Source organism: Uranotaenia lowii, chromosome 3 (genome assembly GCF_029784155.1).
Source record: "Uranotaenia lowii strain MFRU-FL chromosome 3, ASM2978415v1, whole genome shotgun sequence".
NCBI classification, from domain to species: Eukaryota; Metazoa; Arthropoda; class Insecta; order Diptera; family Culicidae; genus Uranotaenia; species Uranotaenia lowii.
This window is the reverse complement of record NC_073693.1, coordinates 170,986,604-171,002,288: the sequence shown is the minus strand read 5'-3', so window position 1 is coordinate 171,002,288 and position 15,685 is coordinate 170,986,604. Positions and strand designations below refer to the sequence as shown.

The 15,685-nt window shown below is 35.0% G+C and overlaps 2 protein-coding genes across 2 annotated transcripts in view; one reads left to right on the top strand and one right to left on the bottom strand.

Annotated features, from left to right (window-relative positions):
• The window catches only part of LOC129758299 (Krueppel-like factor luna), a 294,663-nt gene that overhangs the window by 15,937 nt on the left and 263,041 nt on the right, over window positions 1-15,685 (bottom strand). The gene's annotated exons all lie outside the window — the stretch shown is intronic.
• LOC129758300 (uncharacterized) lies at window positions 8,136-9,021 on the top strand. Its single transcript, XM_055755780.1, has one exon. The coding sequence runs from the start codon at window positions 8,266-8,268 to the stop codon at window positions 8,995-8,997; it is 732 nt and encodes a 243-aa protein (XP_055611755.1). The 5' UTR covers window positions 8,136-8,265; the 3' UTR covers window positions 8,998-9,021.

The following is a 15,685-nucleotide window of genomic DNA, read 5'->3' as shown; positions in this document are numbered from 1 at the left end:
GTCGGCGACGTTTTGCTTCGATGGGATCCATCGCCACTCCGAGATGCTGGAGTTGGTTAGGATTTCGCCTACTCTGCATGCCACGAATTGTGTATATCTCCGATGATCGGAGCGTATCCAGGCCAACACAGTACTGGAGTCTGACCACAGAACGCATCGCTTTATGGAAAGAGTGTGCCCCTCTTCGACGAATTTCCTCAAACGGGTACCCATTACGGCTGCTTGAAGCTCCAGGCGTGGAATGGACCAATGCTTCAAAGGAGCGACTTTTGTTTTCGCTGCAACTAGTGCACAAGCGTATCCCCCGGCATTATTTGGAACACGGAAGTATCCAACGGCAGCGCAAGCATCTTCGCTGGCATCCACAAAGATGTGAAGTTGTACATCGTCGTAGTCGACATTGTTGAAGTAGCATCGAGGGATCTGCAGATCATCAATGAGTGGAAATCCTTCAATCCAGCGCAACCATTTCTCGTATTCTTGGTCTCCCACGGCTTCATCCCACTGAGTTCCAGCGCGCCAAACGTCTTGGAGTAGAATCTTCCCATGTAGAACGAACGCTGCGAGCAATCCCAATGGATCGAAGAACGACACGCCAAATTTCCTGTCCCCACTCCGCCGTTGTAGCTTCAATAGTAGTCGTCGACGTTCTTAACAAACGCCTATAGTTATGCGATCTGGAGTAGAAGTTTTACCTGAGATATGTAAGAAAAGCTTGTTTCCCACCATAAAAATGAAGAACAACATCAGTCGAAGCCATAGTTTTTTTTTGGCCCGCCACACTCCCCCTTAGCATGTCTGGCAGCAATCAGGTTAAATTTAATTTAAAAAAGGCGAGCAAAAACACAAAATTTACGCATGCTGAGAACACAATATATACTAACTTTTAAGCGCGGAAGAATGTAATAAAAAGTAAACAAATACAGTGAATCTCAGTGGAAAAAAGTTTTCTTTTTAAGAGATCCACTTCTCGATTGAAGAGCTTAAAGAGTATTAACAATTAAAAAAAAATTTAAAATAAATTAAACTAAAACAAAATAAATTAAAATAAGGTCAAATTAAACTAAACTACAGACAAACAAGTTGAAACCAAATATTCTATACAAATTTAAAACAAAGCTTGTTTGGTGATTCATTGTTTATTGGTTTAATAAGTTCTTAAAGTGTTGCATCAGTTGGGTCTTGAAAATATTCCTATTATTAATTATCTTTAATTCTTCGGGTAGATTATTGTACTTAGTTAGGTTAGGTTAGGTTAGGTTAGCGTATTGCACTAATTTTTTGATTTTGTTCGAATCAAATTTTACATTTTACCTGTAGAAAATATTGTTAAAGAAAAGCATAATTATGCTGCATAAATTTAGGGGTAAAAAATACTACAAAAAAATTGACTAGCTGATATCTTATGAGATTTAATGTTTGGATGGATGAAATTTTGAAATTAACAAACGCGTGACTCAAAGCAGTTATATTCCAGCATATGGAACCGAGATTGAACAGTAGGGTATCCCAAAATTGCATAACTTCTGAGAATCTGAGCCCCCAGCACCCTCCAAATGGTAGATAAGGATGTGCAGAACAAACCTTTGTATGGGGCCGACTAAAAAAAAATCATGTTTAGAGGTTCCGCAAGCGCGATCTTTGAAAAAAGTCCACTTTCAAAAGATTTGATTTTAAATAAATTCTGGATCCAAAAATTTTCATAAAATTTAAATATTTTATATTTTTTTAAATTTTGTTTGAGGTTAATACTACACGTATGAAATGAAAAACGAACCAAACTGTATCAAAATGTAAAACAAGCAAGCTATTTCCAAAAAAAAAAATTTTTGGTCCCAAAATTTTGTATTCATCTGACCAAAATATGTACCAAGCGTTAAATATTTTTGATACTAATGCCATCAAAAGATGCGGATTTTTGCGCACTTAAGCTTTGCTGAACAAAACATGTTGTTTGTATCATCGTGTGAGGAGCTATTCACAGTTTAATCCTCAATAAAAATCACAATTTAGGATATTTTTTATTTAATTTATCAAATTTGTCTTAAGGGGGGGAGTAGGGTCTAACGGGTAAAAAAAACTCCATTTTCACGATTTTTTTTAAAGAGCTATCGTTCAAACAAAAGTATTCAAATTTTTTGCATTAGGGGAGAGTGAAGATACTTGATCCCCTTTTCTTATTTTCACCATATCTTTTTGGAAAAATTTAGCAACTCGCCGTCTTTGACATTTTCTGACAGCTTGTAGCTTCAAGTTTCTATGCTCCAAAAATTAGAACGATACTTGAACCCGTTGATGAACTAGAAGCATTTTCGTGGGAGTAAAAAAATTGCGATTTTTCTGAAGTTAGGGAAGACTTGATCCCCTATTGAAGGAGACTTGAACTTTTATTCAGGAAGCCCTAATCCTTGTATAAAAATCAAACAAAACCCCAAGATAGAATGTTAATTGACTATTTTGGTCATGTTTGTTCTCATTTCACAATTAATAGCAGACATAAGAAGAAAATTCTATAACTTTGTCTCAACGCTAACAACATTGCATACTTAAAGGCGCTATTTTTTTTATAATTAAGAGAAAATTTATTATTTTTGCTCTTTTCTTCAGACAATTGTTTGATAAAGAATAGTTTTTGGATAAATATTGGAAATTTCGCAATCAACTATCATAACGATCAATTCAGAAGAAGAATATGCCGTTTGGTAGGGGGATCAATTGTACCCAACTCTAGGGGATCAATTGTACCCATAATCAACATTTTAGAAAACTTTTTCTGAAAAAAGTTGAGAGTTTTCCATTGCTTTGAAAATATGGCATTATGAAGTTCATTTTACGCTCGAACGATTGATACATTGGAACAAATATTTTTTCATAATTTTCCCATGTAAGAAACATTTTAAAGTGATGCGAAAAGATCTTCAAGTTACATTTTGTGAAATTTTTCAAACAAAGTTCAATTACTCAAACAATTATTTTGTTAAAAAAATTTTAACGACAAGCATTGTTATTTTGCTCATTTTGGCACATTTTTCTAGAACAATTGATATTTGTAAGACCCAGTTTCGAGATATAGCTAAGGAATCAAGTATCACCAGGGATCAAGTATCCGCATTCTCCCTTACAGGTTTGGAAATGTGGTGCATAATCGCCCAACTTGCGATTTCGTTCTTTATTGGACGAATGTTTGTATGGAAAAAATCGTGATCAATACATTCATGAATCCATATCCATTCACATAACCAAAAGTTATCACCAAATATGTTGCAAATTGTAAGAAATTTGATTTCTGCTTTGTTTTAATTTATAGTATATATTTCGACGGAATTGGAATACAAACACAAAAGCGAATATAATACTCGCTTTACGTTTGAATCAAATTTGTTTGTCCATATTTTTTCAGGGCATTTCTGAAACTTTGTTCTTCTTATTTCGAACTCTATTGGAAAGTTTTTTGTTTTCAAAGAAAGTGGGATTGAGGTTTACTTCATTTTACAACATTTTTGATGACAAATTTGGGAAGAATAATTCATGAAAACAATGATTATGATTTTTTTTATACAAACATTAGTCCAAATAATTATGAAATCGTCTGTTGGACAACAATGCACCACAGTTCCAAACCTGCACCATTTTTGATTGCGTCAAAAGATTTTGATCAACCAATTTTGCGTTTTTTGTCAAATTTCAAGTTTTTTTAAAAGAAAATTGCCAAAAATACAGTGACTTTAGTGAAGCAATCTCAAATTTTCTTTTTTTCACAAGAACTGCTGTTTCTTTTTTTTTAGCCATAGTACAGTAGACTGAGTCGATTTGGGATCATTTTTGAATTTCTGGGACCTGAAAAGCTTCGTTTTGGTTCAAAACTCATCCATGATTTTTTGCAGAATTTTGAAGTAATGTTTACATGAGCAAATTTGAACTTTTAGGTTTGTATGGGAAAATTGAATATGAACCTCAAAATCAACTTTATTTTTGTTTCTTCTGTGGAACCGAGCCAGCTGATGACTTTTGTGCCAAATTATACGCCCTCCGAAAAGACCAAGGACTGTTAAATTTGCGATGAGATCTCCGATTTCAATAAGGATGAGTATTTTGTTTCATTATTGTTTTACTTTAATGTTACTTTTATTTTTTAAATTTGATCCATATTTGAATATCAGCAAAATAAATTTAGAACATTTTTTTTTCATTTTTCCAAGTTTTTACCACTTGCTAGATGTTTACAATATACAAAAGCTTCTTCGTGCTTCTAAGCTTAGAGGTGTTTTAATTAACAAGCTAAGAGAGTTCAAATAAATCTGTTTTTATTTGACTAATAGAAAATCAAAACTGCAGTAAATTTAACTAAACATAAATCTTAAATGGTCAGAATTTATTTCAGGTGTAGATAGGAGAGAGTTTTGATAATCTCGATTAAGGATATCAATGTTTAAAAATGAAAACATTCACTGGGTTTTTTTCCTCAATTGATTTTTCAATAGTAAATTCTACTATGATTTTGTTTTCGTGCAAGTTAAATGATATTTTCCTTGTTCAAAGCTATTTCCGTCGGTGTTGCTTATTAGGAGTTCACATTTTCACAATTACTTATAGGAATACTTATTTTGTCCAGCTATTGCTATCAACAACAACTTTCTTTAAAAATTCATCATCTTTTCAAAATCGAATCATGCTGATTCATTTTTACATTGTCAGATTAACATTTAGAATATTCGGAACATTCCATTGTTATTATTTTTTGTGATCTCTAAGTGTTGAATATTTTTACGAGTTTTCAAAGCTCTCATTTTGATTTATTTCTGTACTGATATTATTGTTTTCGGAATTCCATTCTTTCTTTTTGCTAGCTTCTTAAAGGCTCAGATTTAACCCTCATCCGCATTAGGGTGTCATTTTGACACCATTGCAAGTTTGAAGGCTTGTAACTTTTTTCATAAGCTTCAAAATACAAAAATTTCTTCGAGGACCCTGAATGAATTCAAAAGTTCTTCAATATTGCATCTTTACTTTTTTTATGGACGAACCCTGGAAGCCTGGACAAAAAAACTCCCTTTTCCGACTTTCGGTGTCATTTTGACACCACAAAAATAAAATCTATTTAAGTCGTTTGAATTATTATGAACTTCCTATAAAACTTATATCAATAGAAACCTTGTAATGTCAGTAAAATATGTTCAGAACATTATATACAGCTAAAGTTACAAGTTTTCTCGTTATTCAGCATGAAAGAAAGAAAAATCGAAAAAACATGCCTCACGAAAACTTTTGTAGTTCATATGTTACACGTTCAAATAAATATTTGCCTTATGCGTATGAAAGCTGAAGTTAATGCCTACATCATGAAGACAAGAAATATTTTTTTTAATTTATTTTAATGAAATGTTCACAAAAAGTTCAAAAAAGTGGTCTAAAAAACCTACTTTTCATTCGATTGCTAGTAAATAATTTTTGAGCGATGGTAGAGTGTTTTAAAAAATATGACTACAAACTTTATTGAAATTCTAACATTTAGCTGTCTTTAGATTTTCGATGCAACAAAAATTGAATTTACTGGAATTTTTCAAAGTTGGCTACTTTGCGCGATTTTTTCACTAATTGAAATTTCATCTGTTTTAGTGGTCCACCGTCAGGTTGTACCCGGATTTTCAGTGCTTTCTCGCCGTTTGAAGCAATCAAAAGTATATCCATTGAAAAGGGAATTTAATCTACATTCTAGTGAGGTGCAACAATTTACGCTGTGAGATTTCACAAAAATATGAAAATTATAAACGTAAAATCATTCCTGAATTTCTAGAACCACAAGCAGCGCGTCCAGCAAAACGTGTTTGTTTGCTCTCCGAGCAGGTACGCTGGGTGGTTATTTGGGCAGAGAGCCAAGCCGAGAGACGAAATAATGATGCGTGTCGTGACAAGCAAACGTGAACGACTATCAATAGAAAATTTCCAACCAAGAAACGTACGACACGCATCATTATTTCGGCTCTCGGATTGGCTCTCTGCCCAAATCACCATCCACCGTACCTACTCGGAGAGCAAAAAAACAAGTTTTGCTGGACGCGCTGCTTGTAGTTCTAGAAATTCAGGAATGATTTTACGTTTATAATTTTCATATTTTTGTGAAATCTCACAGCGTGATTTGTTGCACCTCACTAGAATGTAGATTAAATTTGCTTTCCAATGAATATACTTTTGATTGGTCCAAACAAAGTGAAAGCACTGAAAATCCGGGTACAACCTGACGGTGGACCACAAAAAGAGATGAAATTTTAATTTGTAAAAAATTGCGCAAAGTAGTGAACTTTGAAAAATTCCAGTAATTTCAATTTTTGTTGCATCGAAAATCTAAAGACAGCAAAATGTTAGAATTTTAATAAAGTTTGTAGTCATATTTTTTAAAACACTCTACCATCGCTCAAACAGTATTTACTAGCAATCGAATGAAAAGTAGGTTTTTTAGACCACTTTTTTTTAACTTTTTGTGACCATTTCATTGAAAAAAATTGAAAAAAAATTTCTTGTCTTCATGATGTAGGCATTAACTTCAGCTTTCAGGATGCAGAGGTGACCTCGGTCCTAAAGCATAAATTATGAATCTCTCAATCCCTCTTCTCTCATTTCCTTCTATCAAATGACTACTAAGACGTGGCCGGCGCCGTTCTTGATGTTCAAAGAGAGAGCATCAGTTTTGGACATTGTGAATGTGTTGCCAATCTCAGGCACCATTCTTTTGATCTCTGATCAAAACTGATGGCCTCGGTCAATCACGGTGTAGCAATCATTGGCGATGTGGAACCTGTTCTACTGAGCCACACCTGCGATCATGTAGTTCGAAATGCTATGAGTGCAAAAGTAACATGACCCAAATAAAACAATCGCCCTCGATAGGTTAATAACATGAACAACCTTATTTGAAAAAATACGATTGCAAAATTAGTGAAGAAGCATTTCGGGTTCAATGATTAAAGGTGGATGTGAGTTGTCAATAAAGATAAGCTAAGCTAATACTTAGCGAGATTGAGTTAAAATTTCATGAAAAAATAACAACCGACACGGAATTGGAGGCTTGTGAAATTTGGAATAGAGTGCGCTGCTTCACGTGATTTCATTCTTTTTTGAACGCAAATCTACACAGGATTTATTTTTGCTGGAAACCAAAAACATTTGCTGGAAATCCAACAATCTCAATTGCTGAAACCTGTTAGCTCAGCTCAACAACTAAATTAGATTTTAAATTTAAATATCAATATTAAACCCTCATGGCAGTCATATTTATAATTAGAAATTGGTTTGTTCATTTTTCTTGAGCTTCATTTGTATAAATTTTTAAAACCAAATAAAATAATATCTGTCAGTGGGTTGGCCACTTTTGGTCCAGTTTTGGACACCATGCTTCATCAGAAATAAAAATAAAATTACTAGTTTCTTTGTGAAATACTTTATCTCTTCAAATAATTTACCTTTGGTTTAAATACTTCATCGCTGGAATATAGAATAAAATAAAATTCGATGTCTTCACCGTTGCATACACGAGAAACAAACAAACACTTTTCGCGCGCAACGAAAAATTACTAGCATAAACAAAAACAAATTCGAGTTTGACAGATCGATTACTAGTTTTTCAGCAATGAACATCGAGTGAATGAATTCATTAAAAACTTTGATTTTTTTGGATTTTTAAACCAAAATAACTAATAAAATTTTCGATTTGTCTTTTTTTATTTTGTAATAATTTGAAATTTTTTTTTTATTTTATAGTTTTAATTGAAGTGTTCTACGTTTAAGCTTATAGTACTACCTTGTTTCCAAGGAAGAATGACATTCTCCATAGTTTACTGAACATTGTATCACCAAAATTTTGTCACTTTTTGCATTGTTTTACTCCATTTTACGGTACCCATAATTCAATTATGTTACTAAGAAGTATCATTTTACTTACATGGGCTTTTATTCACACCACACTGGCACGAAATTGGAACAAAAACAAGCGTCGAAGGACCGATCGAAGCACTTTGCATGATCTATCTGTCGGTAACAAATGAGGAATTGAAAAAAAAAATCCCCATTCTTGGGGAATCCCACTCGCTGCGCTACGTTTCAATGCTTAGAGCGATGAGATGAAAGGTCTGCTTACGATCCAATAGCCAGTTCATTTTTGCAGCCGTTCCATCCTTAACGATCGTCTGCTGTTCGCTTTAGAAGTCAGTTCTGATTCTCTATCAGTACGGGGTGTGTGTTGAAGTGCCGAGTTCCAATTATCTTTCCGCAATGAATTCATTGGTGATAGTTGTGCTGATAGGGTTTTGTTTGAGTAGTGGATATTGTTACTCATGTCAAAATTACTTGAACCAACTGAATCAGATAAATCATGAAGTATACAATCAAGCGCAGAAAAACGGTTTCTTTGTACCATATCGACTTCAATCCTATTCAGAAAAAGCTATTTATGCTCTGAACCAGATAAATGGAAATTGCAAACAATTGGAGGAGGATATAACAAATGAAAGCAGAAACCGAGACATTGAAATCGAAGGTTTGGAAAGTGGATTGACCAGGTTTCAAAAACTAATCGAGTTTTTGGACGAACGCAATCAACACCAATTGAGGGAAACAGACATCGAACGACAATCGAAAGTGAAGTGTGAGGATGAAAAATACGACCAACTGGAACAGCTTGATGAAATGAAAGCTAACATAACAGCCCAAGCAAAAATAATCAAAGACTTGACGGCAAAGAATAAAAAACTAGAAAACGAAAATAAAAAATTGCAATCTAGGATCACCAAAAACTCTCCAGCGATTCATGGCCAAACAGGACAGGTGACAGGAGTTGAGCTACCCATCAATTCAACGACAGTACCAGCTGAAAGTGAATTCATCCCGCCAACAACTACTGACGAAGCAATTCCTTCTGTAAATTCTTCATCAAACGGTTCCACGGGCAGACAAAATGGTGATACTGTTCCTGACATTGATCTTCGTAACTCAAATGATTATTAATGTATAAACAGTGACGAAAAGGAATGTGTTCTTATTATTTCTGATCCGATTCCAGCCAGTAACAATACCATCGAAGTCAGGTTAGGTTTAGGGGAGAATGAGGATACTTGATCCCTGGGGATACTTGATTCCTTAGCTATATCTCGAAACTGGAATGTCTTACAAAGATCAAATGTTCTAGAAAAATGTGCCAAAATGAGCAAAATAACATTTCTTGTAGTTTAAAAAATTTTAACAAAATAATTGTTTGAGTAATTGAACTTTGTTTGAAAAATTTCACAAAATGTAACTTGAAGATCTTTTTTCATCACTTTAAAATGTTCCTTACATGGGAAAATCATGAAAAAAATATTTGTTCCAATATATCAATCGTTCGAGCGTAAAATGAACTTCATAATGCCATATTTTCAAAGTAATGGAAAACTCTCAACTTTTTTCAGAAAAAGTTTTCTAAAATGTTGATTATGGGTATAATTGATCCCCTAGAGTTGGGTACAATTGATCCCCCCTTCCAAACGGCGTATTCTTCTTCTGAATTGATCGATATGAATGCTGATTACGAAATTACTTATATTTGTCCAAAAACTAATATTTATCAAACAATTGTCTGAAAAAAAGAGCAAAAATAATTAATTTTCTCTTAGTTATAAAAAATAGCGCCTTTAAGTATGCAATGTTGTTAGCGTTGAGACAAAGTTATAGAATTTTCTTCTTATGTCTACTATAAATTGTGAAATGAGAACAAACATGACCAAAATAGTCAATTAACATTCTATCTTGGGGTTTTGTTTGATTGTTATACAAGGATTAGGGCTTCCTGAATAAAAGATCAAGTCTCCTTAAAAAGGGATCAAGTCTCCCATAACTTCAGAAAAATCGCAATTTTTTTAAGCCTGGTTCGCCTTCGTAATGTTGACTTGTTACTTTGATAAGGGTGTGAATATTTTGTGATTTTCTCCTGAGAGTGAAGTTGCCGTCTTCGTTGCTTCTGGTTCAACTTGGCTTGCATGTTTATTGTATTCTGTGAGAACAATTATTATTTAGCATTTTTTTTCACTAGATCTCATAACAATGTTCTATTTAGCATGAGGTCAAAGTTTAAGGCTATTGAGAACTTTTGCAAAATTCTAACAAATATTCATAACCTTCAATTTTTCTTATATATTCCTTGGTAGATAATTCTTCAAACAAATTTGATTTAATTTTTTTTTCTTCTCTCAAGATTGCTTAGCGTAATTACAAGTAACCTACACACTAAGATTACAAATTTCTCCCTCGGGATAATGACTATCTGAATCACAGGGAAATGGCTTGATTTAAACGAAGTTCGAACGAAACCCCTTTCGAATCTCCGGGCGCTTCATTTCTTCTGAAATTCGCGATGAAATTCCTACGAACGCACAAGTGATCGAACAATCGCCCTGTATCACGGGAGAACTTCAGCTGTCAACCGTTTTTTGTCTCGCTTTTTATAAATAGTTTTTCTTTTTCACCTTTGGCGGAAAGTTACGTAAAGTTTCCGTTTGTGACGACAAAGGCCAAAGGAATCTGCAAGGAAACCAGCTGCGAAATGTTGCTCTTACGGCCATTTAGGACACTTCCTCCAGACGAGCTATCCATCAGCCAAGCAAAAACAGTGAAAAAAGTGAGCCGTAAAATTGTGTTGTGTTTAAAAATCAACTATAGAACATTCTTATTTGTTCTGTTTCATAGATGCGGCCAGGATTCAGCTGAAACATCGGTGATGCTGGTAGCCAGGCGGGAGGGTTTACCGGCGGAGCTTGACTTCAAATCCAACTGATCGAGAAAATTGGATGTCGCAACATAAAGCTTAGTTCTTTTAGAAATGGGACAGTTACGAATGCTTGTATCTCAAAAACCTTTCGTTTGATCTAAATACTTTCTATGAAGGAAATGAAGGTAATTTTATGATAATTCATGAAAAAATTTGAAAAAAAATATTTATCGTTTTTTTGTAAGAATTAATTCTATTTTATTCTTGGTACCTCCCTTCGGCCAGCGCACACTTTTTTCAGTCATGATAATGATCAGTTTTTCAAACTAATACTTCTAATAATCTGTATTTTAGGTGGCTACATCCCTCTCCTTCAATTTTTATTACTTTTTGGACCAATCTTTCTTTTTTAAGAGAAACTGAGGCCACTTTAGTGGATACAGCTGTTTCGAAATTACCAAATTTGATTATTTTTGAGCAACTTTTTGAGCGTTTTTAATGGAATTTCTGCTGGCAAAATCTGGAAATAACGAAGTAAAACCATGAGGAGATTGAACTTAAAGTATAATCGGTTAGTATAGATCGTAGGTTGCGAAGGGTACATAAAAGATTACTCTTTTTAGGCTTTTGAAAAGAGTGAAAATCATAGTTTTCGTATTGAAAATTGTTATTTTTTCCACAGGAGCATAATTTTGGCAAATCATTATATTTTATACAAAATAGCCAGCAAATACATACTTTAATATACTCTGGACCTTGCCACGAGCAGACGTGGTATAGGATTCAAACGCTGGAATTTGTTTAAAATAGGGTATTTCATAGTTTTGTCGTTCATCAGAAATCATCTGTCCCATAGCCTCGGAACCAGATATACAGCTTACGAGCTGTGGATCTGGCAAAAAATGTTTGTTTGAGGTTAGGTTTGAATGACTCATTAATAGGCAACACTTTCAGCTTATCGGAGAATATTTTTTTTGGAAATTTCAGCGATCTACCCTCAGTTTTTCGCTAATTGAAAATTAAAAATGCTGGTGTGAGACTTGAGTTCCCTGATGACCCTTAGCCGAAGTTGCCGATCATATGCTTCACTCCAATGGTTGATTTGAACTTAGTGGACATTTTTGACAATATTTCCATACTTTTTCACCACTCACATACAGTAGTTCTTTGAATAATCAACGGTTTTGTCGGCTATCAATTTGATAATGTTGAATTTTGAATGAAACTGTGCAAAATTATTTTTTCCTTTTTCTCTTGCATCGTAAATATCTCAAAAACACGTAAATTCTAAATTTTGAAAAAAATACGTCGGATAGTACTTTTTACAGGCAACAAAATGCTGTCAAAATTTTGAATGTCCGATTACTAGTAAACGAGTTATTAGCAAAAGAAAGTGTCCCATTTCTAAAAGAACTAAGCTTTACTTTGTTCCATACCAAGTTTCAGGTATTTTTTTTTTATCAAAATGAAGTTACTTAAAGAATAACATTTCATTGTTTTTTTTTAGGCAAAATACCGGAGAATACAAACGGAATACAACAGCGATGTGATATTATAAAAAATCATCAATAAAAGTGCTTTTAATTTTAAATTGGTATTTTGTGCGAAATATATCCCTATTAATATATCTCTTTACATTTAAATTTCGAAAGAAGGCTACAGGAGGAGGCTACACTCTACAGGATTATTTCGAAACCTTCCTGCAAGCCACAGGAGAACATCGTTTCGACCCTACAGGTGATTTTGACAGCTGTTTTCCTGTAGTGGTTTTCTGTCCTGAGATCGTCCTGTAATTTCAGCTGTTGAAAATACAGGACGAAATTGTCCCGATCACAGGAGAAAAGATTAAGTGTGTAGGCTTCAACTGACAAAATATCGAAAAGATTAAGCCGGAAGCCAACAGCTGTCGTCGGATAATCATCGGAATAAGACAGCCAGCGGGGATGCCCACCTTTTTGTAAATTGGGTCTCACTTTTTTTTATGTCCCCTTTACTGATCTTCATCCGGGGGAAACCTTCGAGCTCATTCATTGCGTTTCTGAGATGTTTTGGGCCGTTGGCGCTGAGCATCAAAATATGGTAAGAAATTTGCGCTACATTTGCACCGTTTGCGTTAGTTATTTTTTAGCGGAAAATCATTTATCAAGTGTAAAGCTTAGCTCTTATAGATTATTTTTTTTCTTAAGAAATTTAATGAACCGTTGAGGGAATCTTACTGAAGAATTTTCCCTCAATTTTATCGTCTAGGCAATGAATAAGCCAATGAATAAAATGTATGAATAAATAACTCGACCATGTGGAACTCATTCAATAAATGTCCTTCATTCGTATTCAAACTTTAAGTCTTCGTTAGGTTCCTCGATCAAATGAATATCAATATTTGAAAGATTCAGAGATTATTCAATAATCTCTCCGAAAGAAACAACACATTATCATCTCACAGCTCAGGGTTTTCGCTGCTACTTTGGCAAACATTCCTGATTTTGTTTAGGTTGCATTTCGAGTGTTAAAGAATCGCTGCTATAAAAACTCCTGCTAATAACATCCATGGATGAATCACCATCTTTAAAATCACTGAAATAAAACTTATTGGGATCAATTTTATTCTCGATGCACTCTTATCCCAGTCTTAGTTCTCAAATTAGCCAAGTGCGCACGCATAGAGGATTGTTTCTTATTGTAATGCATGAATCATTTGGCCGAGAAAATCATCTGTATGCGTTTCCTTTCTGGTTTATTTCATTTCAGTGTTCATCTTACTTGCTGTATAATTGCTAGTTGAGTTCACCTTGGAATCTACTGTTCTAATAAAAGGCTTGGTTAATTTCGGTGAGATCCTTATTCTATGCTATCGAAACGCTTTTTCATTTTGAAGCTATACTCTCCAATATAATAAATCCAAGCTGTCCTTCGAAACATTCACAGTTCCCTCTCATCTTAAACTGTCCTCACTGTAGGATAATGTACTAGAAATAGAGTTAATAAAATAAGAAATAATAAATTAAAATTTAATGCTATATTTGTACGTTGGTAACCCTATGCATTTTAGGTTTTAAACGCGAACACGCGTTCTGGTAAGAAGTAAAGAAAAAGAAAAATCTACTCGCGTTTTCCTCTGCCCACCCGAGTGTTTTAAACGTGACGCGCGGGTATCACTCGCTATAAATAAAGCAACCCGGTCGCTTAAGAGGTCATTCTGAAATCAAAGCTCTTATGAGCAACAAGTAGTGGTTGTGCTTGAAGGTCCGCATGAAAGGTCAGCATCAAAGGTCCGCATCAAAGGTTCGCATCAAAGGTCCGCATCAAGGGTCCGCATCAAGGGTCCGCATCAAAGGTCCGCATCCAGGGTCCGCATCAAGGGTCCGCATCAAGGGTCCGCATGAAAGGTCCGCATCAAGGGTCCGCATCAAAGGTTTGCATCCAGGGTCCGCATCAAAGGTCCGCATCAAGGGTCCGCATCAAGGGCCCGCATCAAAGGTCCGCATCAAGGGTCCGCATCAAAGGTCCGCATTAAGGGTCCGCATCAAAGGTCCTCATCAAAGGTCCGCATCAAGAGTCCGCATCAAAGGTTTGAATCAAAGGTCCGCATCAAGGGTCCGCATCAAAGGTCCGCATCATGGGTCCGCATCAAAGGTCCGCATCAAGGGTCCGCATCAAAGGTCCGCATCAAGGGTCCGCATGAAAGGTCCGCATCAAGGGTCCGCATCAAAGGTCCGCATCAAGGTTCCGCATCAAGGTTCCGCATCAAGGGTCAGCATCAAAGGTTCGCATCAAGGGTCCGCATCAAAAGTCCGCATCAAAGGTCCGCACCAAGGGTCCGCATGAAAGGTCTGTATCAAGGGTCAGTATCAAGGGTCCGCATCAAAGGTTCGCGACGTGGGTCGACAAAACAAGCCGCAAATCACGACACTCACAATCCGGATGATCACCATTTTTCCTTATAAACAAAACCTGTTCTCTTAACATGCTGTCCAGGTATTCTTTAACACTTTTATAACAATAAACTTTCCGCACGATATGTTTTTCCAAGCTGTTCTCCCATCGCACTTGGAGTTTAATAGAATTTATTCTAGCTGACCTCTTGACTCGCTTCATTTTTTTTTTTTTTTTTTTTTAAAATATGTCTTTATTTGTATCAAATCATGATTACACTTATATTACATTATTGCATTAAACTAGGTGTTCAGCTCAATAATGAACTGTTCATAGCCCTATAAGTAACTAGATTATAAAAATTTATTTATAAGATTTAAATTTGCTGAGCGCAATCAAGTTTTTCATGTAGGAGAACATCCTGTAATAGCAAAAATATTTTATACTTAAAACTAAACACTATCTTAAAATTAAACTAAACATAAAGAGAACGAATCTCTGCGATGGAAGACTGCATCGATTTGCCTCTGAAGTTGGAGATGATTTTGTTGGCCATCTCTTCGATAGATTCAATGCCTGCAATCCGATGAACATCTTCGGTGCTGTGCCAAGGTGGAAGCCGCAAAATCATTTTCAGAACTTTGTTCTGAATCCTCTGGATGACTTTCTTCCTCGTCGCGCAGCAGCTAGACCAAATCGGAACTGCATACATGATCGCTGGTCGGAAAACTTGTTTGTAGATGAGCATCTTATTTCGCAGACACAACCGGGATTTCCTGTTGATGAGAGAATAAAGAGATTTAGTGTATTTATTACATTTAGATTGAATATCTTCAATGTGATTTTTAAAAGTAAGATTCCGATCAAGTGTAAGTCCCAAGTACTTCACGTGATCAGACCATTCTAATGAAACCCCATTAAAAGTTATGGAATGATTTTCATTAGGTTTTAAAAAATTTGCTCTTGGCTTATGGGTAAATAAAATAAGTTGAGTTTTGGAAGCGTTAGGAGAAATTTTCCACATTTTCAAGTAATTCAAAAAGGAATTTAAATTTTGTTGCAATCTACTGCGTACCACCC